Below are 22,556 nucleotides of genomic sequence, written 5' to 3'. Positions count from 1 at the left end.
GGAAGCTGCGGACAAGCTTTCCGCTACCTAGAGCCGTGCCGTCATAACAAACAAGGCTACCCAGTCGGCTTTGCGATTGTTGTTGAATCCCTATTCCCTCTTCTAATCTATAATTCCTTATACCCCTCCTCCAGATCTTCCGGCTTTTGTTTTTTTGAGGCACCATCCTTGTGAAGCAGCACGCGACAAACCTCATCCCCGGTTCCAGCACCAAAACGACACCATACGGCGAGAACGACACAGCAATTGAGGTGACTCAACTACAATTACATTCACAATGTCGAACAAATTGGACGCGATGAAGCCGCAGAGGAAGATTGAGCTCTTTTCAGGCTCATACTTTGCGGCGTGTACAATGGGTGGTATTATCGCGTGCGGGCCTACACATACTATGGTTACCCCGCTGGATCTGGTGAGTTTATTCTCACGTGCCAATTACATTTTGAAGTCGCTGAAGTATTCAAAATGTTTCCGAGGACACACGCGCTGATTCTCATCTCACAGGTAAAATGCCGCCGTCAAGTCGACTCCAACCTCTACAAATCCAACTCGCAAGCGTGGAAAATGATCTATTCCAAAGAGGGTCTGCGCGGTGTATTCTTTGGTTGGACACCCACTTTCATCGGCTACTCCATGCAAGGGGCTGGCAAATACGGTTTCTACGAAGTCTTCAAGTACCTGTATGGTGAGAAGCTTGCTCCCGGCGCCCCGCAAACGGTTGTATATCTCGCTGCCTCCGCTTCCGCCGAATTCCTCGCCGATATTGCCCTGTGTCCTATGGAGGCAATCAAGGTCCGGATGCAAACGACCATGCCACCGTTCGCAAACACACTAAGGGAGGGCTGGTCGAAGGTGATCAAGGAAGAGGGCGTTGGCGGTCTTTACAAGGGCCTGTATCCTCTGTGGGCGCGTCAAATCCCATACACCATGGTCAAGTTCGCCACGTTTGAAGAGACTGTCAAGCAAATTTACGGCTTCTTGGGTAAGCCAAAAGAGTCGTACGGAAGTCTACAGCAAACTGGTGTGAGCTTCCTCGGTGGATACATCGCTGGTATTGGATGCGCGGTCGTCTCGCACCCTGCAGGTATGTCGGAAATGTTTCACGAATATCAGAGAGTAGTAAATGGTGGCTAACATGTGTTAGATGTCATGGTCTCGAAGCTCAACAGCGACCGGAAGGCTGGCGAGGGCGCTGGCCAAGCTATTGGCAGGATATACGGCAAGATCGGTTTCGGTGGTCTTTGGAACGGACTGCCTGTCCGTATCTTCATGATTGGTACTTTGACTGCGTTCCAATGGCTTATCTACGACTCCTTCAAGGTCTACCTTGGTGTAAGTTGTTCCCACCGCTGTGTATGTGGGCCTGAAGCTAACTTCCAAACAGCTACCTACTACCGGTGGCCACTAAGCCATCTACTACACGAAGAGAGTGCGATAGTCATGGCGTGTAAGGTGTTCTTGGAGTAAGACTAGCGGATGACTACTACCTAATGACGTTTAGTTGATGTAATTTACTTCCTGCTACCCGTGGTTGTCAATACTAACATTATCTGTTCCTACTCACAAGACTGCCCCCTCATCCTAGTCGATATGCATCATTCAATCTAGTATTTTGCGACATTTTATTATTGTTCGGAGCTGTACGAGGAGTAGCCTCGCAGCTGTCTGCATTTACTGTGTGAATCGTGAGCATAACGCGACTAAAATTCCTAGATTCTTATTCGGCATCGCAAGTCAGCATGCAAAGGCCCCTCCACTCGTTTGCATGGCGATACAAGATCGCCCCTCCGCAAATAAAGACGAATCTTTGTCTCTCATTTCACAAACCGCTTGATCATGTATTATCGCATCTATCACATAAGACTCACTTCTCTATTGCGCCCTCTGTAAGATCATCTTCGCAACCATCAAACACCAGACTTCTACCTATACCGAAAGCGAAGAGTACTTCTTCATCAAGTTAGGTATTTGTTATCTGATCACCGAGCATATTATTACCTTCAAGATCAAATTCCTACGAGAAGACCATATTGTCAATGTCGATATACCCATCAGACATGCACTTGTCGAAGGGGCGCTATGGAAGCAGGTGGATGTAAAGCTGACGAACACAAGGTTGAAGAAAGAATAATTCGAAGTAATTTGTAGATTCGAGGAAGTCGATAAGATGGAGGGAAGATAATAAGATGAGAAGATAAGCGCGGACAGGATGCCCAGGGAAAGAGGGACAACTTAGTGGAATGTTCATGGGCATGAGCTGGACTAGCAACAAGCTTGGAATTCTATGATGAAATATGGGAGAAATTAGAGAGACTGTCAATAGCAATGTTGCCTCTTGACTTGTGCTATTAGCAAGAGAGTGGGAAAAGAACGATAGGCTGGAGTCAGGTTGCAGGCCTTATGTCCAGCACCTTGCTGTATCAATTTTGTGGTGCATCGCAGACCAACTGTTGGCGCAGAAACGATAGTCCTCTATAGCTCGTAAAGGGTATTGTAAGTATCAACAAGCATGCGATAGCAGAGCCTGAAGGTCTTCGCAGAGTCGCGGGGGGTGGGGAGATGGCAACCCAAATATATAGTGCCTTCACTAAGCCGACGCTTGAGCGACGCTCGAGCACTAAGCCCACGCTTGAAGGGCGCCGCGGTCGCTGTCCGCCGCTCGGTGTAATGCGCGTTGCTCCGGACCCGTGAGTATGGTCCCCAATGGTGGAGAGGACGTGCGTAGCGGCTATGCAAGGCGAGAGCAGAGAGGGTAATAACACGGCACGTATGCTCTGTACAAACTAAAACTCGTTTCGATGTTCTTCATACAGTAACAATGTCGGAAGATCTACCACGGGGTATGTCAAGCGAGGAGTGACTTCAGTTACTTGCGTACGAAGTAATATCTCGGCCCCATCTCGGTGTAACATTACACGTCCGCCCCACCCTCTACAGTCGCGCCGCTCAACTTACCGCTTTTGAACTCGTCGACAGTAACCCCAAAAGTAACCCACTCTACTCCTTGATGGCCATTGATCCACTCGATGAGCCTCTCGTGCAGTAGGATGACTTGTGGCTTGCCGCTAACCTGCGGGTGAATACTAATGGGGAAAATGAAGCTTCCGTCGTCGGGGCATTCGCGATACAGGAATTCGAATTGTTCCTTCCATAGGCGTTCGATGACCGCGGTATCGACGAAGCCATGAGTACTTGGCTGCATGAGTGATAACTGGAAGGGCGGCCAGTCGTCCAGGTGCCAGTTTGCAGGTATCTCAACCACTGCAGACGGCTTCAACGTTGACATGGGTGTCATCCAGTGAGAAGCTGGCTTTGGTAGATCGGTCTCTGTATATGTGACGTGATGTGGGGAAGGAACATAGTACGGCTGAGAGTCGTGGTGCATGAAAGAATGATCGTACTCCTGCAGCATTTTGTCAGTCCTTCGCCTGTACCAGAAATTACGTGCAGGTTTCCGTACGATCCCGAAGTCTTCGAGCAGCTTAATGGTTTCTCTACTCGTACTCCAAGCCGGTGCAGTCCAACCGCGCGGCTTCTTGCCTACGATTTTTTCCAAGACTTGAATACTCTTTTCTAGAACGTCTCGCTGCTGTTCTTCACTTAACAAAGACACGGACTCGTGTGTGTACCTGGGTAGTCGATGTACGAAGTCAGCTTATATGTCATATGCATTCCGTACATCAGAGCTCCTACCCATGCAGCCCTATCTCATGTCCTTTCTCAACGATCTTGCGTATTTGTTTTGGAAACGAATCTGCAGTATGCGCTGGTGTAAACCATGTCGCCTTGATATTGTAGTTGTCGAAGAGCTTCAGGAGACGATCAATGCCTACTGTTGCGCCAAACACACCCCGCGATATGTCAGTGGGATTCGCGGGAGCACCAGTCTTCGTGTTCAGCCTTAACATGCTGTTAGCCCACGATCCGGCAATGCACTAAACAGGACCATTGTACCATCCGCTCACCTGCATTGTACGAATCAGTGTCTGTCTAAATAAAAAGAGAGGGCATACTTGTTACTCACGGCGTCGATATCAATACCATACGAACAAAGTACGCGTTTCGGCATAATCTTGGGTAATACCTTCAAAGAAGAAAGGATTTCTTAGTCGTGAATTGATGTTAAAAAGTGACAACACTCGATAGTAAGGCCACAGCCCCATCTTATCATCAACCCCTTGCCTCATCAAACGTTATGGCTTGAAGCGCAGTTGTGCTTGCAACGTTGCGTCACATCCGTCCAGGATCATTTCAATGCCGTGTGAGTGGTTCACCATTTACTGATATACTCCGAAATACTAAACAATGGGTAGTAGCAGGGTTCCAATACCGGATGAACTAGCCTGGAGCGGCCCATGAACTGCTTTGGTGCTGGTGCAGCGCATTTCGTATGTACTTGCTCATTTACGGCCTTGTAGCGAGTTATAGACGAAGGAGCGCTTTACGATAGCTCGGAACGGAATTGAGCGCTCGAAAGCGGGGCACGCGTGGGATTACCGAAAGCGCTGCCGTAGAAGAGATGACAGAGATGGACTCTAACAACGCAGTTCAGGTAGACGAGAACCTGAACCAGTACTTCTTCTTGCTTTCGTCTGATCTTTATCGAGTTTTCAATACAGCATGTTGTTCGTGGAGTGCAACGGAACCCCTTACGAAGTAAGTGCAACGCGTGACGTCATTGCTGCCCGTCACCGCCAATGAACGCAGCACCGAGAAGGCGCTCAACGGGATTGTGCTGACCATATTACATAGATCGGCTACCAACATGGTCAAGCTGCCAAGCTACAGATAGCCCGCTGCATCGAGTTCTATGCTTGTCTCTTCCTCAAGAACTGCAAGCAAAGATGGCCGCAGGTTCTCCAACACGCATCAAAGTTTGAACAGCGAGCGAAAGCGCAATGGCCAAATTTCCATGCAGAGATGCAAGGCATCGCCGACGGCTCGGGACGCGATTTTTTAGATATCGTGGCTATTAACGTCAGAACTGAGATTAACTTTGGTTTATTCAGCGATGGCTGCACTGCACTCGCATGGCATACCCAAAATCGGGCATGGCTGGCGCAGAATTGGGACGTCAGTTCTACTTGATTACATATGCAGCATAGGATGATTGTATGCTAATCGGACCTAGTGGATGACCGAGCAGCAACAGAATCTGATTGTCACCAAGATTACGCAAGCCGCCAAACCCACTATAGTCCAGGTAACGGAAGCAGGGATAATCGGAAAAATCGGCTTCAATAGCAGTGGCGTCGGTACACTGTTCAATGCCATAAAAGTCCATGGCGTCGACTCTATCCGAATGCCTGCCCACTTCGGCCTAAGAATGGCATTGGAAAGCGAAAGCGTCGATGAGGCTGTCCACAAGCTTGAGAGTTTTGGCATGGCCTCTTCAGCGCACATCCTGATAGGTGACCCAAGCAAGTCTCTAGGTCTGGAGTTCACAAAGAGCACTTTCGCCCACGTACTACCAGACTCCGGTTCGAAAGTCATTCACACGAATCATTTGCTTCTAGAGCATCCCGGCGAGACCGATACTGTGTGGCTCAAAGACTCCTTGGACCGGGTTCGCACAATGACTGAGAATGCCGGAGCATTAGGTGAAGAACCGAGCTGGGAAAGTGTGAGTCGATTGTTCGAAGACGAACAGAATGCCCCAGGGGCAATATGTAGGGTCGAGACCGAGCAGAGTGGAAGTGGCACGTTGTTCAATATCGTGATAGATTTGAAAAGCAAGAAAGCCGTAGTGAAACTTGGCAGGCCTACAGAAGTACAGGAAATCGTCAACTTAGAGCTATGAAGTAAATACACTCCTTGTTCTCTTGGTTATTATGGGGCTATACGAAGCTCGCGCACTGTGAGAAAAACGTCTAGTAACTATTTGCAGGGAAATCTATGATCAACCCCAGTAGTTTTCGCTTTACTTTCAATTCCTGGGCAAAGACATGGCGCGATTTCGTAGTGAGCATAGAGTCTTCTGATCTTTGTCACGTACCAAGTAATGCGACGGGTACGCCGGCCGCGGTTCCCCACTACAACGTGGGGGCTGGATGAGCATGTTGGCAGTTCAGCGCTCTTGGCGACCTCGATTCAGACCCGGCACGTTGGTAAAAGTGGACGGGCAGTTCCGTGTCGGGAGACCCACGTACTGAATACGCGAGACTATTACACTAAGTTTTGGCGAGTGTAACCTCATAGCTAGTCAGTCACATACTGAAAACGGGTTCAGTGACACATGGTGGTACGTATAATTGCAGAATCTAGGAACCAGCCAGGACTGTCAAACTTTGATAGCGGCTTTCCGAAAGCTTGAATGGAAGATTTGAATAAGGAAATACTAGAGGACAAGATATCTATCTGCGTTAACGCCAAGGGTATTACATTCCCACCAACCGAAAATGCGCACATTCATCAAATGCCAAGAGGTTACGACTATTACAACATGTTGCTGGCATGTAGTTGGGATACTCAAAAGCCGGTAAGAGAAAAGACCCTGTCGAGAAACGCCATAGAGAATTACATTTCCGGTATCATGTCCATGTTGTCATTCAAAGAAAACTCCGCGTTCCAGTCAGAAGGCGGCAGATTGTATGAAAGGACGCCAAGCGGGTCTGGAGTATCAGTGGTTGAGGTGGTGGGATTGAACACCGTCCAGAGTTGATAGGCTTCGTCGCCTTCCGTGAAAACGCAAGACGGAATTTGGTAATCATACATAGTGCTCGTATCAGATACGGTCTGATGAAGCGTTGGTGGCCGATAGCTCGCTCTCTGTTCCAGAAACTCGAGATATTCTTTTTTGACTGGGAGAAGTAGCCGTTCGTATTCTTCAAAACACCTTTTTGCGGCTGCCCATCGCTCAGAGATGGACAGAAAGCACTTTGAGAAAACATGCATCCACTCTTCTACTTGTTGCCACGAGTAGTTTTGTGCAACTTCTTTCTTGCAACGCTGCAACCCCTGCAGAAATATGAGTGCGCAATCAAAGACATGATGGCACGGATGGAAGACATATTTAATCTTTCCAGCCTCTGCTTCTGATTGTTGGAAATAGCCATCAGCAACCTTGACAGCATTGACCAGGGCGACCATCATCTTCTCCCTGCTTGGATTTGGTATTCGTTGAGAGGACCGATGTAACAATGATAAGATATAAGGGCATGCGATATCGGAGTACAAGCGCATTTCAGTCCATCGCGCGTTCAAGCTGCGATCCTTGTTAGCCTCTGAAGCGGCATATATATCTCGTTGCCAATCTGCCATGTTATCGATGCAGTGTTGTATCCATTGCTCCAACGAGGAGTATTCCTGAGATATCGGGTCGCCATGCCATAGAACAGAAATGATCTCGGCTTCAATAAGACGGAAGCGGCAGATTATACGCTGCGTGAATTTTGACACCCGTCCAGTAGGCGACATACTAGACTGTGTAATGGCGGTATCATCGATCTCCAACGGAAATGCGACATCTATACGTCCGACGGGGAGGCTTGTAGGGCGTAAGAATATGCAGCAGACTCCAACTTCCATCTCCCACGCGCACCAGAATATACGTCGTCGCATGTCGCGCTGATAGGCCGAAACCTTGGCGTCATTCGGCAATTCTTGGTGAAGTCCAAGGTCGATGACTGCTTGGCTGATGAGACCTGTCATGAGCCACAAATCTGCCATCTTAGGATTCAGAAAGATATACTGAGTCAGAAGCAATATAGCCTGCAGCCCAGCAATGTCGTTGGTCGCAACTTCTGGAATCCATTGCATGGCATGTCGAACCAGCTGGTAGGCGAGGTCGTTTGCCTTCTGCACGTTGTTCCGCGCGCTTGTAGTTAGCGAGATAGCCATGATAATGCAGACTATGTAGCGATTCCGGAAAGAGTCTTCGTTGGGGGTTGCCGCCTTTTTATGGTAGATAGAGTTGAAGGCCGTTGTCACATCGTTGCGATGATATATGGGGTATTGCGTAATGACGCGATCTAGATAATTTTGGAGTAGTTTGTTGGCGCCAACCTCATCAGGCATGAGGTCGTAAAAGAGGCCCCTAGTTTGTTGGGGATTCAAAATAGATCTAGGGTGGTTTTCGTTCAAATCATTTGAGAGAACGGGTCCCTTTTTCGAAGGCAACCTGGTGCCTTTGATGACGCACTGTAAAAACGGCCGGGCTTTGCAGACACCAAGGAATGAAGGTGTGATGTCTTCCATGACCTGGTTGACGAGGCTATCGGCGAAGGCACATTTTTCTGCACGCCACTGGCCAGGTCTGGAGTCGGGTGTATGAGAATCTGCTGGGGATGACAGAGTGGCACTTGACTGTCCCAACGATGGCAGCGTTGACGGCGTGCTGGTCTGGCCCTCTAGCCGAACAATGTGCGCTTCCAAGAAATCTGCAATGGATCGCGGAGCTTCTTGTTGAGTTGAAGAGTCGAAGCCAACACATTGGACGCTGGCATCAACACAACGAGTGCAGGCAGGAACTTTGCCATCGCACTTGGTGAAGTCAGTACATGTATGACGTGGGTAGAGAAAGCGTGTACCGAGAGTTTACGCTTCCGGCAGCGGGCACAGGCCAGGACGCGGCGACGGACTTTAGTTCGGTTCTGCATGGTAAACCTCGAGCGTCTGGCGTCTATACCACGACGGCGCAGTTGTCATGGCGCAGATAAAGGATGGGCTGGCGGTGGTGGTTGGCGATGGTCAATATTCTCGAACGAAGAACAGGATGCTGGCATGTGAGGGCAGCGGGCACGCGGGATGCAGGCGGCCGGGGTGATCGCTTCTGCATCGGGTCGCCCTAGCAGATAAGATCATCCCTCACTCGCCATCTTCCCAGCCCAGGCGTCCCATTGCGTCTCAGACCATTGTCCCTGACAAGACGACGGCGCGCAATGAACTGTAGTACAGACTCGAGCAGCTGCTAGACTTTGATCCATAGCTGTCACGTCCTTGCAACTACCCGCTCCGATGGCCGCCGCCGCCAGCAGCTCAAACTCCCCCACGCTTGATCTAGATGCTCTGATTCAGGTAACGCCGGCCGTCTCCGCAATTTGACATCGCGCACTTATACTTCCCCAGAGTCTCCCCGCATGTAAGAGATGCCGAGAGTGTCGCCGCGGATGCGACACCTTATTACCGAAGTGCAGGTACATCGTTCCTCTGTCCCACCCTGGGCATCCTGCTAACGGGTCAGGCAATGCACAAAAGCCGGCGTGGAATGCATGTTTTACGACCATGGACGCAATGAGCTGCTGCCACGAAGGTGAGCTGACGTGCCTTGTTTTCAAATCCCAACTAAGCACACCGCCAGCTATATCAGCGAGCTGGTAGATCGTGTGCGTAGTCTGTCAAGCGGGAATCCTTCACCAGCAGCTTCGGGTAGCGCTTTAGATCATGGCGTATTCGGCACGCAGGTCAAGACTGAGTTCATCGCTTCTGAAATTCCTCGATACGAGCATCACTTTGCCGAAGCCGGAAATAGCTACCGATATCTCGGCGCGGAATCGTGCCTCCTCAAATCACCCAGACTGCACACTGCGCATGAGGTCCGCGGCGAGCAAGATGACGAAGAACTCGACGATTGGCACTACACTAACAAACATTCGCCCGAGAAGCAGTACGAGCTGATGCAGCTGTTCCTTGAGACAGTCCAGCCAATCTACCCCATTCTGGATCCATCTCTACGTTATCTTGGACCGGATCTGCCCAGCGACCTCACGTCGACTGAGATGTTCTCGCTGTACATGATATATTCTATAGCATGCTACATCATCCCCAATACTCGCAAAAAGCAACCGCCAGATCAAGACTGGAACCCCACAGGTAGGCTTGCATATCATCAGGCCAATTCTATCAGATACCGCTCTCTCGCGACTCAATACTTCGCAGATGCTATGGAGCACCTCGAGTTAGCAACAATGGACCCAAATATCGACACCATCCGTTCCGTCCTTCTACTTGCCATCAACAGCTCGTTCGACCCAATAGCGGGTAACATTGGTCAGCAGATAGCTCTTGCAGGCCGGCTTGCGTTCGATCTAGAGTCAAAAAGCACATTACAAGAGCTTGGTCCGGACGATGTCCAAATGCTCCGAGCCATGCACATGACTATATTCTGCCTTGAAAATCAGATTGCATCTACACTAGACAGGCCGGCATTGTTTCCAGAACCGGTAAGCCTACTCGTCGAGCACGAACCGCAGGACAAGACTCATGACTTGCAGGAAGAAGATTTGTGTTTCGACAAGGAAAAGCCCGCCGAATATCTTTGCTCCTTGTATCGTATGCAGAATCGTTTTCGCAAGGGTGACCACCTTGCGAAAGAGAAGGTCAAGAAGCTACTCCCACTCTTCGACGAGAAAGACGAGTTGCTTCCTGTCATACGCATAACCTTGCACATTACACATCTGTTGCTAAATCCTTGCTGGGGAAGCGCGTGGCATGTGCTGTATGTGAAGCCCACACGTGCTGAGGGATTTAATGCTGACTATCACAAACAGAGAAGCTGTAGTAAGCTTCGGTGGCATCCACGTCTTCGTCACACCACACTGGGTTTACCGAGCAGGCACGGTGCTCATCCAAAACATGCCTGCGATCTTTGGTGGTAACCTCATCCAACTGTATTCAAACGCGCTTCTCGTTCTCGAACTTTCTTCCTGGAGGTGGCCGAGCTCCGCTGCTCTCTCCGCGTCGCTGGTCGACCTCATGCAGCATATGAAAACGAAGTACCGGCCAGACTGGTCCGACAAGCTTCAACAAGGCGACGTAAGAATATGACCTCCGGCTAGTTGCGACGGCATGCGAATCCCATATTTCCTTTCTCATGGACCTAATGAAATCTTCAGATGTCCTCTTCGTCCGCTGCGGAAAATATACGAAAAACCCAATCTAAGGGTCCGGGAGATGTCGACATCGTCCATCGCGGTTCCCGAGAAATGCCTCCAACTCCAGATTCCTGACGCTAGGGGGATCTTACCACTCTCTTTTGACGGATTTTCTACACTTTTGGCGAGGAGTGTTCGAGCTGTCCTATACGAACTGAGAGAGTAACCAATAGGGCGGTTGGATACATGTGCCATTGCAGATATGGGTACCTGCCTGCAACACACGTCTCTGCGCATCGCACAATGAAGCCTCAGATGGCGGAACAACTGTTGAGAGGATACCCTTGATTTATGATATGACACAAGGCGTGTAACTTTGACATCTATGACATTGGAGCCCTATAACTACGCGGCTACGAAGTGAAGATACTTCGATTCACGTTGAGGATTGAAAAGACACTTTACAGCATAGGAATGGAGAGAGAGGCTCGTGTGTATAGCTGGTGTTGACTTTGAGTTCTCATATGTTAGATTGGGCCCAGTGAATATAACGAGAGTACTGGGCATTGTGCTACAGAAAACGTTACAACAACCAAGTTAGTTGCGAGGCTCAAACTCAATCACCAAATAGTCTTTTGACAACGGTATCAATGAGGCCAACCCTTAATGCTCATCCAGTGACTCATAGGATTGTTCAGTGTGATGCTGTGACGAGAATTTGGAGAGTGAATGAATATATGTTTGGCGGCTGAATATCTCCATGTCATGAGCTGTAACTACATCTCCTTCAACCTCACTTCTCTGAACGCCAGTCTTTTGATCTCTCGTCTAGGTTGGTAGGCATATCGGGTAACATGCCAATTGCCTTGATGTTCTCGTACAGACTCAATGCAGCTAGAGTTTTCGCATCCCGAGCACCTTCTCGCCAGAGCATGTGCAACGGAACTAACTTGAGCTTGATTTTCTCTCCCTCTTCCGCGAGACCCGTTGCCTTACCTTTAAGATCTTCCAGATGCTCACGCTTGAGACGCTTCTGACAGAGGTAGAGTGTGATGAACTCGTCGCAAGCACCAGGACTGGGGTACATGGCCTCTTCCAGTGATTCGGCTGCAGGGGGATATTCGGACGATGCTCCTTCTAGCGCAAGCTTCGTCATGTCTAGTAGCTCGCTTTCTTTCAACTCAAGTCCCGTTTCTTCTTTGATCTCCTTCGCGGCTTTTCCAGCGAACGAATCTTGCTGGTCATCTAACATTCCTGCAGGTATCTCTGTGAAGGCCAAAGATGAGGCTGCTACCCGAGGCTGAACGGTTAGTATGACTTGTTTCTCATCTTCTCCTTCTGCACCTTCAGGTTGTACAATGAGCTTCCGACCAGTTAGTTGAATTCAAGTGCTTCGGATGACACTAGACTCACGAGGACAGCCACACTACCACCTCGTAAGAACACCGCCCCAGGTGTCCAATTCTTTTCATCATCTGGGTCGTCATTTCTGATCTCACTTTGGAGTTTTACAAACCCCAACTTCCCTTCCTTGAACCAGTCGGCGGCCTCTATATCCAGCTTTCTTAGTCGGTAAGGATTTGAATGGAACGGATGCAGTTCGTCTTCTTGAGCATCAAGGGCTTGGAGAAGCTTGACAAACCAGTTTCTCAGGGCTGGAAAGCCAAAGCCTGGCTCTCCGTCCTCGGGAGTGTCAGGAAGAAGCTTTTTGAACTGGTCTGTCGAAAGGTTCCATGGCAGGTAGACTGATACTGGTGGAGTCAGGGTCTTGCCGTTGAACTCATTGATGGCCAGAGCCTTTTCGCGTTCCTTCGCAGGTCGCAGGTTCCTGTGGCAATCGTCTACTTTCATAGTGCTAGACTTGGTCTTTAGTTGAAGTGTGAGGAATTATGTTGGACGGGTGTAAGAAAGACAACGGTGACAGAGTGTTTGTATATTTGAAGCTGAGAGTCATTGACAGCTCTGAGCCATGAGCTGTTGGCACTAGCATTCAACTGGTCAAGTACAACGTATTGTGTAACCAGTAAAGACTGTATTACCAAGCATCACAACGAATAAGCGGACAGTCGAGCTTTGCACTCAGAGAAGCTGTCAGTCGAAGTCAATGCTGATCTTAAGGTAAGTCTCGCCGCGGGGATGGCTTCGCGCTAGGTCCACTTGCCCCGTTCAGCCCCACCACAGCATCATGCACCTGCAAGGGCCGACCGCGGAACGTGGAGTAGATGCGCGCCACCACCAAACTTCGCGCCACTGTTTACTCCTTCACCACGTCTCAAGCATTGGGCCTTTCTTAGTCTTTGATCCTTACTCTCTGCTTTGGATCTCACATCTTCATCCCAGCTCGGCTCTACACTCCCTAAACATCAGGCCCGCTCATAATGGGGACTTTGACCGCAGACTGCCCACGTCTGGAGACACACTGTCCACACAAGCTTGCCACAAGCTGCCGGTTGACATCAACGCCGAATTGCTGCGCTTGTGCCGACGAGAGAGTGCATTCCAGGACATATCGCGTGTATATTGACGGAGTGGGCTTCGTGAACCAAGGGACAAGATGGCAAGGCTATTGCTGGTTCTGTAAAGGTACGACGCTACGCAATACCACTTCGAATGGCAACATCGTAGACTGATATCGAACCAGAGTTCTGGACCAACCGCCTTGCTGCTACCGACCCTCCCCTCGACATCTCCCAGACACGCATACCAGAGATACCTGACCAGACCGAGTTCCTAGAACGATGGTGGGAGTTTCACCAGGGATATCGCATCGCAAAACTACCAGATGGTACTGAGCAGCGTATGCCTGTAATTGGGGAACCGTTCAGGGAGGTCAGCCCCGGCTTTCTTCCGCGTACGCTAGATCAGTTGAGGGCAGGAGTAGAGAACGATGCCCGTAGACTAGAAAACAGGCTCCAGAGAAGACGATTGTCGTCGGAGGAAGAGCGACCAGAGCAGCCACATCAGAGTCTCGAAGATGCGCTAGACAGTCTTCTACAAGAGGTGGTGGAAGAAGTCTCCAACACGGAGCCCACGGCACCAACGGAACCACGAGCTTCGATAACACCTCAGATACAAGAAGACCCGTCAGAGCCCCCGCGACCAATGACACGACGACAAGCGCAACAACAACGTCGACGAGAGCACTTTGCACGCGTTTTCGGCTCTCGCGAGGACGTAGAGCAGGACGACTACGAGTCACCGCTTACACAGATGTACACACGAGCCTTCGACCGCCAACGTCAGGCCGACCAACGAAGAGCAGACGGCACTGATACCGCGCCTCCGCTCGACGGGCTGTCACCACAAGATCGACGAGAAATCGAAGAACAGTTGTTATGGGGAGTAATGCGAGAGTCACAGTCACTATCAGAGAGTCTAGAGCCAGCGAGTCAAGTCTGGAGTTATGCACCCCGGTGGCAGAGTCTTGGAGAGGACAACTATGCTGAATTGGAAGCGCACGAAGCTCACAGAGCGCAAAACGACCACCTTGCACAGCCCTTGTTAGCCAACCCTGAGCTTGGCTCCAACATCACAACGGCTATCCCTGGATTACTCTCTCAGTTGAACTCCATGGACGTGGCTGACGCACCGAATCCTGAACTAGTGATGAACCAAATGCGTACTCTGCGTCTTGAAAGTCGCTTCGCAGAGGCGCGTGCATTCTTGCGCGCTGCCCGTCCGCCTTCACCTCCGCCCATGTCGCTGGACAACCAGCCCGATCGGCCGGCACCCAAGACAGAAGAAGAGATGACCAAAACCCTCGCGTGCCAGGTGTGCTATCAGCAGATTGCTGATATAGCTGTGCTGCCTTGCGGCCACATGGTTATGTGCCAGTGGTGCGCTGACGTAGTTGTTCCCATCAAGCATGGCCATATTCCTGCGCGGCCGACCAAGTGCCCTATGTGTAGGAAACAGGTGAAGCAGAGGTTCAAGATACATACCGGTTAAAGTGGTTGTACGAACATTATGATATGACGAAAGCAATGATACCGGTATACATTTAGACGTCAGCTGCATAGACAATAGGCAGAAAATATGCCAAATCTAAATTCTAGTCTCTGGCTCGAGGTGTCTACAAAAGCTTGCCTTGACCGCCATTCCCTTGTTCTCTTTTCTTCTAAATCGCGTCTACTCCTCGTTCAACTGACGCCAGTATGGCTTTCAGAGCAGAAGTACTACAGGGTGGTACATTTCGATCTTACTGGACATCGAAGTGCATTACGAGCCAGAGAACGTACGTCACCTACTGCATTACGCGAGCTCTGTTTATGCTGATAACGCCAATGTCTTGTTGGACATCAATCTCACGTCTCTAAGCGTGTTGGCACGGAAGCATCTCCGATTTGTCATCTTCTGGAGCGAGGTTAGATCGGGCGATTCCTAGGATTGGCTTTGTCCGCCCGTTCCTCTGAACAACGTGTGTAACGCGCCACTCCAGCGTTCAGAGTGACCTTGATATCAGGGCTGATGAGCAGCGGGTTATGGGGGCTTGAAGAACGAGGCGATGGAGGCGTTGCATGCTTTGCCTGAGAGGTTTTGGGGCCTGTGAGTCTGCGGTCTCACGCTCGTACACATGCTGATAGTCGATATGGAGTGTATGTTGGACCGAGGCATAACATCAGAGACCGCCGTAGATGGCAAAGGAAGACAATATGAGCACCAGGGTGTTGATGACGGCCCAGACAAAAGGTATCCAGGTAGACATTTCGAAGTATCCCGCCTGATATACACCTCCTAGCCTGATTGCAGTCAGTATGCGACGCGATAGACATGGCAGCAGACCTCGACTCACAGCCCGCCAACGATAGCACCCGCAACAAGTGCTTCAACGCCTCCAACAAAACTGAAGACGGGCAGGGCGATCCATATTAATTTCCAGTTGCGCCATTGGACTACACATGCCCATAGTGCGGTGATGAAGTGTATACCGCCAACCAAGAGCAGTGTCCAGTACACGGTAAAGCGGAGGATATCGTCGGGGCGGTAGAGGTAGAAGGACTGGGTGGTGCCAGCGGGAAGAGGCCAGTAGAGGGATGGGAAGGGCGGCGTGGTGTAGCCGAGCGGGACCGCCGAGTCGACGCGTTGAATGAAGCTGGGAAAGATATCGTTAACTACCATGGCCGAATTGTGGGGAAGAATCGTCTTCAGTCCCATGTGAAGTCTGAGGCCATGGCCAGGGGACGCGAGAAGGATGGATGCAGGGTCCAGCGAGGGCTTACCTCATCTATACGGCATAGCTATAATGCGCTCTGTATACTTCTGCGCGTAACACTAGGGGTCGTAGGATCGTACGATACTAAAGGCCGTTGTTTTTGGAAGTTAATGCTTGTGACGTCGATCCCCGAGTGAATGTCAACGGCCAAAGCCCGAGCTTAGCTCAACCTCGGCTGGACGCGAGCCGCAATCAACACCAGCCATCGCATCTCCAACATCTCCATGCGCATCTTCTGGTAGCCTGTCGCGGGCTTTTCGGGTTCAACATGGTCGTCGATCGCCTCTTGTCCACACTGCTGCGCTCGCTGCAGACATACACAGATCAACAGGACACGCCGCGGTACGCATCGCGAGTCCCTATTCGCATTGCGCCTACTAACTACCACAGCCTACTGGGAACCGCGTCCTCGCTCCTCACCACGCTCGGCAATCCTCACAACCTCAGTCTTCTGACTTCACATCTCCTCACCGCGCCGGCATTATGGGACCGCCCCGATGGTGTCCGAACGCCCCTCCGCATGCTGTCCGTCTTTCACGCGGCCGTCACGACCATCGTCAACCACCACAACGACGTGCGACATAACAAAGCAGCCAAACTCGCGCCAGGGCAGACGCCAATAGGAGGAGGCTTGTCGCTGGACGAATGGGTACGCGCCGTCGTCGCAGGAGCCGACGACCGGAGCCGACGATGGAAGCACTTGGTCGTTCTTACGGGCCTGTTGATAGGTATAGGGAGCCTGGAAGAGCAGGGAATGGACCTCTATTGGGCATCTGCCATGCGAAAGAGAGTGGAAGCGGCATTGGTCCGCGCGACAAACCTCGCTTTGGTCGAAGTCAGAGAACGCTCCGAGGCAGATGGATTAGGAGGCCAGACAATAACACTGACCCTCAACCACGCCTTCGGATGCATCGGCCATGTAGAAAGGACACAGATTGATTACGATCTGCTACTTCCGGTGCTTATCGGGACGGCATTCTACTCCAACGAAGGCTTCCAATCCGCCTATTTCCTCGGGGGCTTGGACCTCGACGTGCGGACAACACAGTCAGGGAAGCTAGACTGGAGTGTAAGTGGCCATAGATCATGATACGGACGTCTGCTAACCATGTATAGCCGCATTCGAGTTCCTACAGACAGGTCGAAGTCATCATGAATAGGCCACTGGTATCGTCTATGGGCCCCCTTTCACGCCTCATCGCACACTCTGTCGAGAATGTCAAGAATCCATGGATCATCCAGACGATGATGGACGACCTCGCTAGCTTTTCTCGCGCTCTTACCACGCAATGGCGGCAGACCAAGTTGTCGGATATCGAGCCCTCCGAAGAGGCAGCCAATCTGGAACAAGAGGCGCTTCACAAGACGACTCCGCAACTGTGGAATTTGCTCAAGGCGGCTCTGTTTGCTACTACCATCATACTGCGAGGCGTCTTCACACGAACATTAGCTGATAAAGCACTGGCTGGTGATGCCATCGCCCCTATGCTAGCTTCGCAGGCCTTGCAAACCTTACGGCATCTCTACTTCATCACGTCCCGGCTCGGCCCTGCATCCTTCTCCCAACATACCTTTGTCTACCTTACAGCGATAGACATCCTTTCTGCGTACCCCAGTCACGCCGACAAGCTTCTCAAAACTATCGCGCCTCAACATCTTGGGCAGATACCAAGCCACCCTCTTGACCGTATACTGGACCTCTACTTTCTCAATACAGCAGAACACTTCACTCTCGTACTATCGCCAGCCACAAACGAGGACTTGCTGGTCGCGTCAGCTGTGCCATACCTCGCAGCTGGCGAGAATCGTCATATGTTGCCAGTATTCGAAGCCGCTCACAGCGTTATGCTCGCTGTCTTGTCTGCTCCACAATCTGCTGAGATCACCGCGAAGCACCTCCCTTTCTATATCGATGCGCTGTTCAGTGTCTTTCCACATAACTTGTCACCACGTCAGTTCCGCCTAGCTTTCAAAACCTTGATGCGTGTCACAGCTCCTCCCTCTACTCTGTCCGCAACCCACCCAGATCTTCCAGCTACTTTATTGGAACTAGTCTTTCACCGTGCGCTAAACGCTCCTACTCAGCCACTGCCGCCTGATTCTGTTGCATTGGCCCTGCAAGGCTCGGACGCACCACCCCCTGCCCTCTCGGAACAGGCAGTACTCGCGTTAACCCTTATCGATGCCTTGCCCTTTCTCCCTATATATCTGCTTGAAGAGTGGCTGCCTCTATGCGCAGAACTCCTCAACCAAATCAACGACGATGAGATGCGAGAAAACGTCAAAGCGCGGTACTGGGAAGTGCTAATCAGTGGCGAGATGGATGCAGAGCGTAGCGGCGTTGCTGTAAATTGGTGGACAACGAGAGGTGGCAGAGAGCGAGTACTCTATGGAAGAGAAGAGGACTACAACATGATGAGTGGAGCGCTACCTGTTGAAGAACGACATGTGCGGGAGAGTAAGCTGTAGGACTATGATACCCCAGATCCAAATTATGAAAGCCAATCCCACAAACGCCTCTGGAAGCTTCTAAACGTGCCAATGGACAAACTGGTGTATTGCTTCAGACGAAACGACAGGTCGAATCGTATGCAAGCGCCCGTCAAGGTCAGTGCTCTGCTGCATGGCAACAAACAAACGGATGATACCAACCACCTGAGTTGAGCTCTCTCTCCTCCTCGTTCCTTTATCTGAACACAAACATTGATATGTACTCAATCGAGCAATATGCATAGCGGCACAAAAGATCGTTACGTATCCAACCACGAGGGCATGCACCAACGCAAGTCTGGTGCACCGAGTCGACCTTCAACCTTTAGTAGCATACCCATTCGAAACGCTGCATCATCTTCAAAATCCTATAATGGCAGTCGAAAACCAAGCCGAAGCTCGTCATCCAATAACACGCCCGCCGAACTTGACACCTCGCTCCCCAAGAACTTTCCAAAGCCATTGACCTGCCACTTTTGGCACCAGAACGGACGGTGCAGCAAGCGAGATGTCGATTGTGCGTACGCTCACTATGACACGGGCTTCATATCTAGCGCGCCTGTCACTCCGCTCGGAGGTGTGCATAAGCTTACCCAAACTCCCATAAAGCAACACCTGACTAAGCAAAATAACAGCTTCCGAAGCCTTCGCTGGCAGGAACATCGACAAGTACGCCAAGAAACTAGACATGCCCATGCCATTGCTGGCCGATCTACAGAAGCGGGAGAATATTGTGGCTGGAGGTGAAGCAGAACTGGAAGAGCGCCAGCAGACCCTCAGGCGACAAGAGGACGAGGTTAAAGATCGGGAGAGTACGGTCTTACGGCGGGAGATTGAAGTAGATGAGAAGGAGAGGAACGTCGAGAGGACGACGGCGAGCTTGGTGCGTAAGAGGAGAGAACTTAAGATATTGGAGAAGAGCATCAAGAGGAGGGAAGAGGCGTTGAGAGAGAAGATGATTTGAAAAGTGGGTGTAGGTCGAGGTTGAGGCTGGAAGAAGGGATGTGCAGTGTTTCTATAACGAACTTCATGGTGTCACTCTCGGGCCCACGTTTTCTTCATTATACAAGATGATGTACTCTGAAGCTGTCTATATTTATACGGAATCGTGGCGTTTATGTCGTTCTGCGTCTGGCGTGATTGTGTCTAGTCATGCAACTCGACGTTAAGCAGCACGCCCGTTACAGTATTCTCGCTCTAATGCGCCTCATACCACGCAGCTCCATCATCTAGTGTTCGTTTTTCTTTCAACCACGTCCAAAGAGACAATGTGATAGAGCTACGGGTTTAGCCAATCCACTCCATACGCCCGAGAACTAACTACGAAGTCTGGACGAGCGAGAGTATTGTGGAGGTCTTGACCAACAGAACAGGCTAGGATACCATCTTATACTTCGTGACATGTCGTAATTTGTCCTTTTTAGTGAACTCGTGGAGACCATCCATGATACTTTCGTTATGCATCGAGGTGGTTGTTTGTCGAATGGGTTCTTCTCATACCCTATCTCAAGTAAAGATGAAGGTTTCGATACTTTCCGTCCTACCATCAAACCTGTTACTCTCTGTCCGTCCGTCATGTCTTTGGTTCTCAGTCCATCCATCATATCTACCGGTTCCTGTCCGCCCATCGAATTTCTTTCCCTCCTGTAGCACAATCCCCCCTTCCTCATCCACAATATGGCCTGCTCCCAGTTGCCTAAGATACCCTTCCTGTTCCGGCCTCGACACCATGGTTGCCATACTCGCCGAGCCCGTACCCGTCGATCTCCACCATGAACCGTCTTTCTTAACACTGGATGCCGTACCCCGGCTGGATCCATACATACTCGCGGCCACCTTGAAGTAATGCGTAAAGAATACTTTGAGGGCCGGCGCACTAGCACAAATAGCCCCCAATTGAATCTCCAACATGCAGAGAAGCCACGCAGGCCATGACTCCCAGGTTGAATCGTACAATGGGTTGTTGAAGATGCGGTAGACATAGTAGGAACGAACACCCGCGACGATGCAGACTAGGTAGCCGAGAGCGAAGATGGCACCTAAAGCAATCTTCTGGCGACGAGGGATTTGCAGGTTCCAGTATAGGATTGTAGGAAGAAAAGCGGCAACGGCATCCTGCACTGCGCTAATTATGCTCGCTGATAGCAGATCTGCATATTCGTTGACCCAACAGTGGTATGAATATCCTGCGATTTGCTTGGCGATGTCGAACTGATACCAGAAGGCTTCAAAAGGTGTGCAAGCTGTGAAGAGCACGACGACGAATGCAATGCAGAAGATGCCGATGGCGATGATGTTAATCCAGGTCGCGATCCGGAAACTTCGGGTTATAGAGCGCGAGTCGAGGCGGCGGTAGAAAAGGAGGATGGAGATCTTGATCATTCCACCAGACACAATGTATAAGAGGTAGAGGATGAAGGTTATCTTGCGCTCAGGGACGTACATGTTTGGATGGACGTCCCATATGTGGCGATTGAAGTCGTACTTTTCGGTTGCTGGATATCACTATTAGGAAGCTTGTTAAATGAGTTTGTATGTTACTCTTAACGTACCTAGACATACCACGACAGTAAGTCCAACTGTTGGTATCTTTACACCATGTGTTAGTCCACGCATATATGGATTTCGTCCCTGCGAGAAATACATACCATTGCAGCCGTTATAATCCAGTCATCGAGCCCTGCGTTCCTTTGTATGATAGCTCTTGCCCACATTCTGGCTCCCACTGTGACAAGCATGACGGATCCCAGAGCACACGATGTAATGAGAACGGCTCTGGAACGAGTAACGGGGTCATCGTAATTCGGAACCGGCCACTTGGCAAGCACCGAGATAGGAGGAAGGAGACCACTCGATCCGCTTCCATTGGGACTGTACGCCATATCGAGTTCTTTTGTAGAGAATCCTCAACAGGATTACCCAAGCCTGGGAGGCCTAGTGGCGAGGTGTGTTTAAACGTTCGTGACACTTCCGGGTATTTGACGTTCAGCGTGACAAAGCCATGTAGAGAGCGAGAAGACCCCGGAACACAGACACTCACAAGAAATAAAGAAAAGGTAGACGGGCGTAGTTGATGAACAATCCCCAGCCATCGCGCGACAGGGAAAGACCCTATACTAGCTCATGTAAGACCAAAACCCTTCCTATTCTCCACGTGAGCCAGACCATGCCGATTTTCTGTACAAAGTTTGGCCACCTCTTCCAAAGGCCGTCAACGACATGCAGTGGCGGCTGAGGAAACCGAAACAGAGTCAGGCACCAAACAGTAGGTCGCTGCACCTCTGTAGACCATGCAGCCGTTCGTTAACGGTTGCGGATCTGGAGCATCGTCTAGCTCGAGAGCTACCATCGGAGCCATGACTTGTTCGGGGAACCGATGGCCGCGACTGTCAAAGTACCGTGCCGCAGATTAACCAAAGTTTGGGGTCATCCAAGGAGGGGACGGACGCGTCGCTCGGCCGAATTTGTCTGGCGCGGATCCGCGACATAGGCGACAAGAGGAGACATTGGAATAGCGGGTGAGATATTGCGGGAGATGAGAGGGTTGGGCTGCAGCTAGATTGATTGTGGGTAGCTGAGTCATGGATGATGTGAGCGATGGAGACTGCACTTGGCTTGCAGGTGGGTTGATCAACGGCAGGATGGACGGTTAGGCTAGGCACAACTTCAAAGCATCAGCGTTACCTCACGTGGCGGTAAGGTTTATTTAGGAACCATACATCTTGCTGACTTGCTTTCTCTTCAAAGCTGTTGATAACACTTCGTGGGCCGATCCGGAGGATGGGATTTCCGCAGTTCCGGCACCCAGGCAAGGATGTCTCCATTCAAAGCTGGATGTTCAGTATAAACCCATGCAAGATCTGGGTGATGAGTGATCAGATGGATCGTGCAGCAGATCTCCGAGGCCGTGCTAACGCACGCGCCGACGATCACCGCCCGCTGCAGGTCACCAAACCTTAAAGCCGTACGAAGCACACCGGCGAGACCTAGTCTACGAGATACTCAACCTTATATTTCTCGTATGGGTGGTGTACCCAGAGGGC

The 22,556-nt window shown here is 50.7% G+C and overlaps 11 protein-coding genes across 11 annotated transcripts; 6 read left to right on the top strand and 5 right to left on the bottom strand.

Moving 5' to 3' along the window:
- Positions 1–103: 103 nt before the first annotated feature.
- Positions 104–1,619, top strand: CC77DRAFT_978808 (mitochondrial carrier). Its single transcript, XM_018536014.1, has 4 exons — positions 104–412; positions 505–1,084; positions 1,145–1,332; positions 1,385–1,619. Exons 1-4 carry the CDS (start codon positions 278–280, stop codon positions 1,406–1,408), a joined length of 927 nt encoding a protein of 308 aa, XP_018391584.1. The 5' UTR covers positions 104–277; the 3' UTR covers positions 1,409–1,619.
- A 1,292-nt stretch (positions 1,620–2,911) lies between these two features.
- On the bottom strand, positions 2,912–3,908 carry CC77DRAFT_925277 (glycoside hydrolase/deacetylase; the record flags this gene model as incomplete). The annotated part of the gene is made up of 3 exons (XM_018533852.1): positions 2,912–3,403; positions 3,461–3,629; positions 3,694–3,908. The coding sequence occupies 3 exons, from the start codon at positions 3,906–3,908 to the stop codon at positions 2,912–2,914; spliced, it is 876 nt and encodes a 291-aa protein (XP_018391583.1).
- Positions 3,909–4,532: 624 nt separating this feature from the next.
- Positions 4,533–5,827, top strand: CC77DRAFT_1015481 (peptidase C45 acyl-coenzyme A:6-aminopenicillanic acid acyl-transferas-like protein). The gene is made up of 3 exons (XM_018524035.1): positions 4,533–4,656; positions 4,753–5,073; positions 5,132–5,827. The coding sequence occupies exons 1-3, from the start codon at positions 4,621–4,623 to the stop codon at positions 5,798–5,800; spliced, it is 1,026 nt and encodes a 341-aa protein (XP_018391582.1). The 5' UTR covers positions 4,533–4,620; the 3' UTR covers positions 5,801–5,827.
- A 689-nt stretch (positions 5,828–6,516) lies between these two features.
- CC77DRAFT_1004168 (hypothetical protein) lies at positions 6,517–8,597 on the bottom strand (the record flags this gene model as incomplete). Its single annotated transcript, XM_018523249.1, has 2 exons — positions 6,517–8,481; positions 8,529–8,597. The coding sequence occupies 2 exons, from the start codon at positions 8,595–8,597 to the stop codon at positions 6,517–6,519; spliced, it is 2,034 nt and encodes a 677-aa protein (XP_018391581.1).
- A 232-nt stretch (positions 8,598–8,829) lies between these two features.
- CC77DRAFT_1045895 (hypothetical protein) lies at positions 8,830–10,946 on the top strand (the record flags this gene model as incomplete). The annotated part of the gene is made up of 7 exons (XM_018527421.1): positions 8,830–9,015; positions 9,067–9,134; positions 9,182–9,250; positions 9,299–10,160; positions 10,212–10,435; positions 10,488–10,752; positions 10,833–10,946. Exons 1-7 carry the CDS (start codon positions 8,956–8,958, stop codon positions 10,944–10,946), a joined length of 1,662 nt encoding a protein of 553 aa, XP_018391580.1. The 5' UTR covers positions 8,830–8,955.
- Positions 10,947–11,530: 584 nt separating this feature from the next.
- On the bottom strand, positions 11,531–12,912 carry CC77DRAFT_1015478 (hypothetical protein). The gene is made up of 2 exons (XM_018524034.1): positions 12,225–12,912; positions 11,531–12,174 (listed from the first exon to the last, which is right to left on the bottom strand). Exons 1-2 carry the CDS (start codon positions 12,660–12,662, stop codon positions 11,605–11,607), a joined length of 1,008 nt encoding a protein of 335 aa, XP_018391579.1. The 5' UTR covers positions 12,663–12,912; the 3' UTR covers positions 11,531–11,604.
- Positions 12,913–13,189: 277 nt separating this feature from the next.
- On the top strand, positions 13,190–14,759 carry CC77DRAFT_924621 (hypothetical protein; the record flags this gene model as incomplete). The annotated part of the gene is made up of 2 exons (XM_018533814.1): positions 13,190–13,394; positions 13,453–14,759. 2 exons carry the CDS (start codon positions 13,190–13,192, stop codon positions 14,757–14,759), a joined length of 1,512 nt encoding a protein of 503 aa, XP_018391578.1.
- Positions 14,760–15,429: 670 nt separating this feature from the next.
- Positions 15,430–15,929, bottom strand: CC77DRAFT_978787 (hypothetical protein; the record flags this gene model as incomplete). Its single annotated transcript, XM_018536013.1, has 2 exons — positions 15,430–15,593; positions 15,623–15,929. The coding sequence occupies 2 exons, from the start codon at positions 15,927–15,929 to the stop codon at positions 15,430–15,432; spliced, it is 471 nt and encodes a 156-aa protein (XP_018391577.1).
- Positions 15,930–16,128: 199 nt separating this feature from the next.
- CC77DRAFT_27683 (hypothetical protein) lies at positions 16,129–18,665 on the top strand. Its single transcript, XM_018530980.1, has 3 exons — positions 16,129–16,365; positions 16,414–17,092; positions 17,140–18,665. The coding sequence occupies exons 1-3, from the start codon at positions 16,292–16,294 to the stop codon at positions 18,490–18,492; spliced, it is 2,106 nt and encodes a 701-aa protein (XP_018391576.1). The 5' UTR covers positions 16,129–16,291; the 3' UTR covers positions 18,493–18,665.
- On the top strand, positions 18,622–19,748 carry CC77DRAFT_27836 (hypothetical protein). Its single transcript, XM_018530984.1, has 2 exons — positions 18,622–19,090; positions 19,149–19,748. Exons 1-2 carry the CDS (start codon positions 18,751–18,753, stop codon positions 19,475–19,477), a joined length of 669 nt encoding a protein of 222 aa, XP_018391575.1. The 5' UTR covers positions 18,622–18,750; the 3' UTR covers positions 19,478–19,748.
- CC77DRAFT_27466 (hypothetical protein) lies at positions 19,729–21,658 on the bottom strand. The gene is made up of 3 exons (XM_018530979.1): positions 21,162–21,658; positions 21,066–21,102; positions 19,729–21,008 (listed from the first exon to the last, which is right to left on the bottom strand). Exons 1-3 carry the CDS (start codon positions 21,393–21,395, stop codon positions 20,020–20,022), a joined length of 1,260 nt encoding a protein of 419 aa, XP_018391574.1. The 5' UTR covers positions 21,396–21,658; the 3' UTR covers positions 19,729–20,019.
- Positions 21,659–22,556: the final 898 nt, after the last annotated feature.

This window comes from Alternaria alternata (genome assembly GCF_001642055.1).
Source record: "Alternaria alternata strain SRC1lrK2f unplaced genomic scaffold CC77scaffold_1, whole genome shotgun sequence".
NCBI classification, from domain to species: Eukaryota; Fungi; Ascomycota; class Dothideomycetes; order Pleosporales; family Pleosporaceae; genus Alternaria; species Alternaria alternata.
Note: the sequence above shows the minus strand (reverse complement) of the source record. Positions and strands in the feature narration are given on the sequence as shown.

Coding starts and splice junctions, on each gene's coding strand:
- CC77DRAFT_1015478 (XM_018524034.1), bottom strand. CDS start 12,662: ATGAAAGTAGACGATTGCCACAGGAACCTGCGACCTGCGAAGGAACGC. Junction 12,175..12,224: donor GTGGTAGTGTGGCTGTCCTC/GTGAGTCTAGTG, acceptor ACTGGTCGGAAG/CTCATTGTACAACCTGAAGG.
- CC77DRAFT_978808 (XM_018536014.1), top strand. CDS start 278: ATGTCGAACAAATTGGACGCGATGAAGCCGCAGAGGAAGATTGAGCTC. Junction 413..504: donor TGGTTACCCCGCTGGATCTG/GTGAGTTTATTC, acceptor CTCATCTCACAG/GTAAAATGCCGCCGTCAAGT. Junction 1,085..1,144: donor GGTCGTCTCGCACCCTGCAG/GTATGTCGGAAA, acceptor AACATGTGTTAG/ATGTCATGGTCTCGAAGCTC.
- CC77DRAFT_27466 (XM_018530979.1), bottom strand. CDS start 21,395: ATGGCGTACAGTCCCAATGGAAGCGGATCGAGTGGTCTCCTTCCTCCT. Junction 21,103..21,161: donor GGATTATAACGGCTGCAATG/GTATGTATTTCT, acceptor CATGGTGTAAAG/ATACCAACAGTTGGACTTAC. Junction 21,009..21,065: donor TACTGTCGTGGTATGTCTAG/GTACGTTAAGAG, acceptor AGTGATATCCAG/CAACCGAAAAGTACGACTTC.
- CC77DRAFT_27836 (XM_018530984.1), top strand. CDS start 18,751: ATGCATAGCGGCACAAAAGATCGTTACGTATCCAACCACGAGGGCATG. Junction 19,091..19,148: donor GCCTGTCACTCCGCTCGGAG/GTGTGCATAAGC, acceptor GCAAAATAACAG/CTTCCGAAGCCTTCGCTGGC.
- CC77DRAFT_27683 (XM_018530980.1), top strand. CDS start 16,292: ATGGTCGTCGATCGCCTCTTGTCCACACTGCTGCGCTCGCTGCAGACA. Junction 16,366..16,413: donor GATCAACAGGACACGCCGCG/GTACGCATCGCG, acceptor TAACTACCACAG/CCTACTGGGAACCGCGTCCT. Junction 17,093..17,139: donor CAGGGAAGCTAGACTGGAGT/GTAAGTGGCCAT, acceptor AACCATGTATAG/CCGCATTCGAGTTCCTACAG.
- CC77DRAFT_1015481 (XM_018524035.1), top strand. CDS start 4,621: ATGTTGTTCGTGGAGTGCAACGGAACCCCTTACGAA. Junction 4,657..4,752: donor GCAACGGAACCCCTTACGAA/GTAAGTGCAACG, acceptor CATATTACATAG/ATCGGCTACCAACATGGTCA. Junction 5,074..5,131: donor GGCTGGCGCAGAATTGGGAC/GTCAGTTCTACT, acceptor AATCGGACCTAG/TGGATGACCGAGCAGCAACA.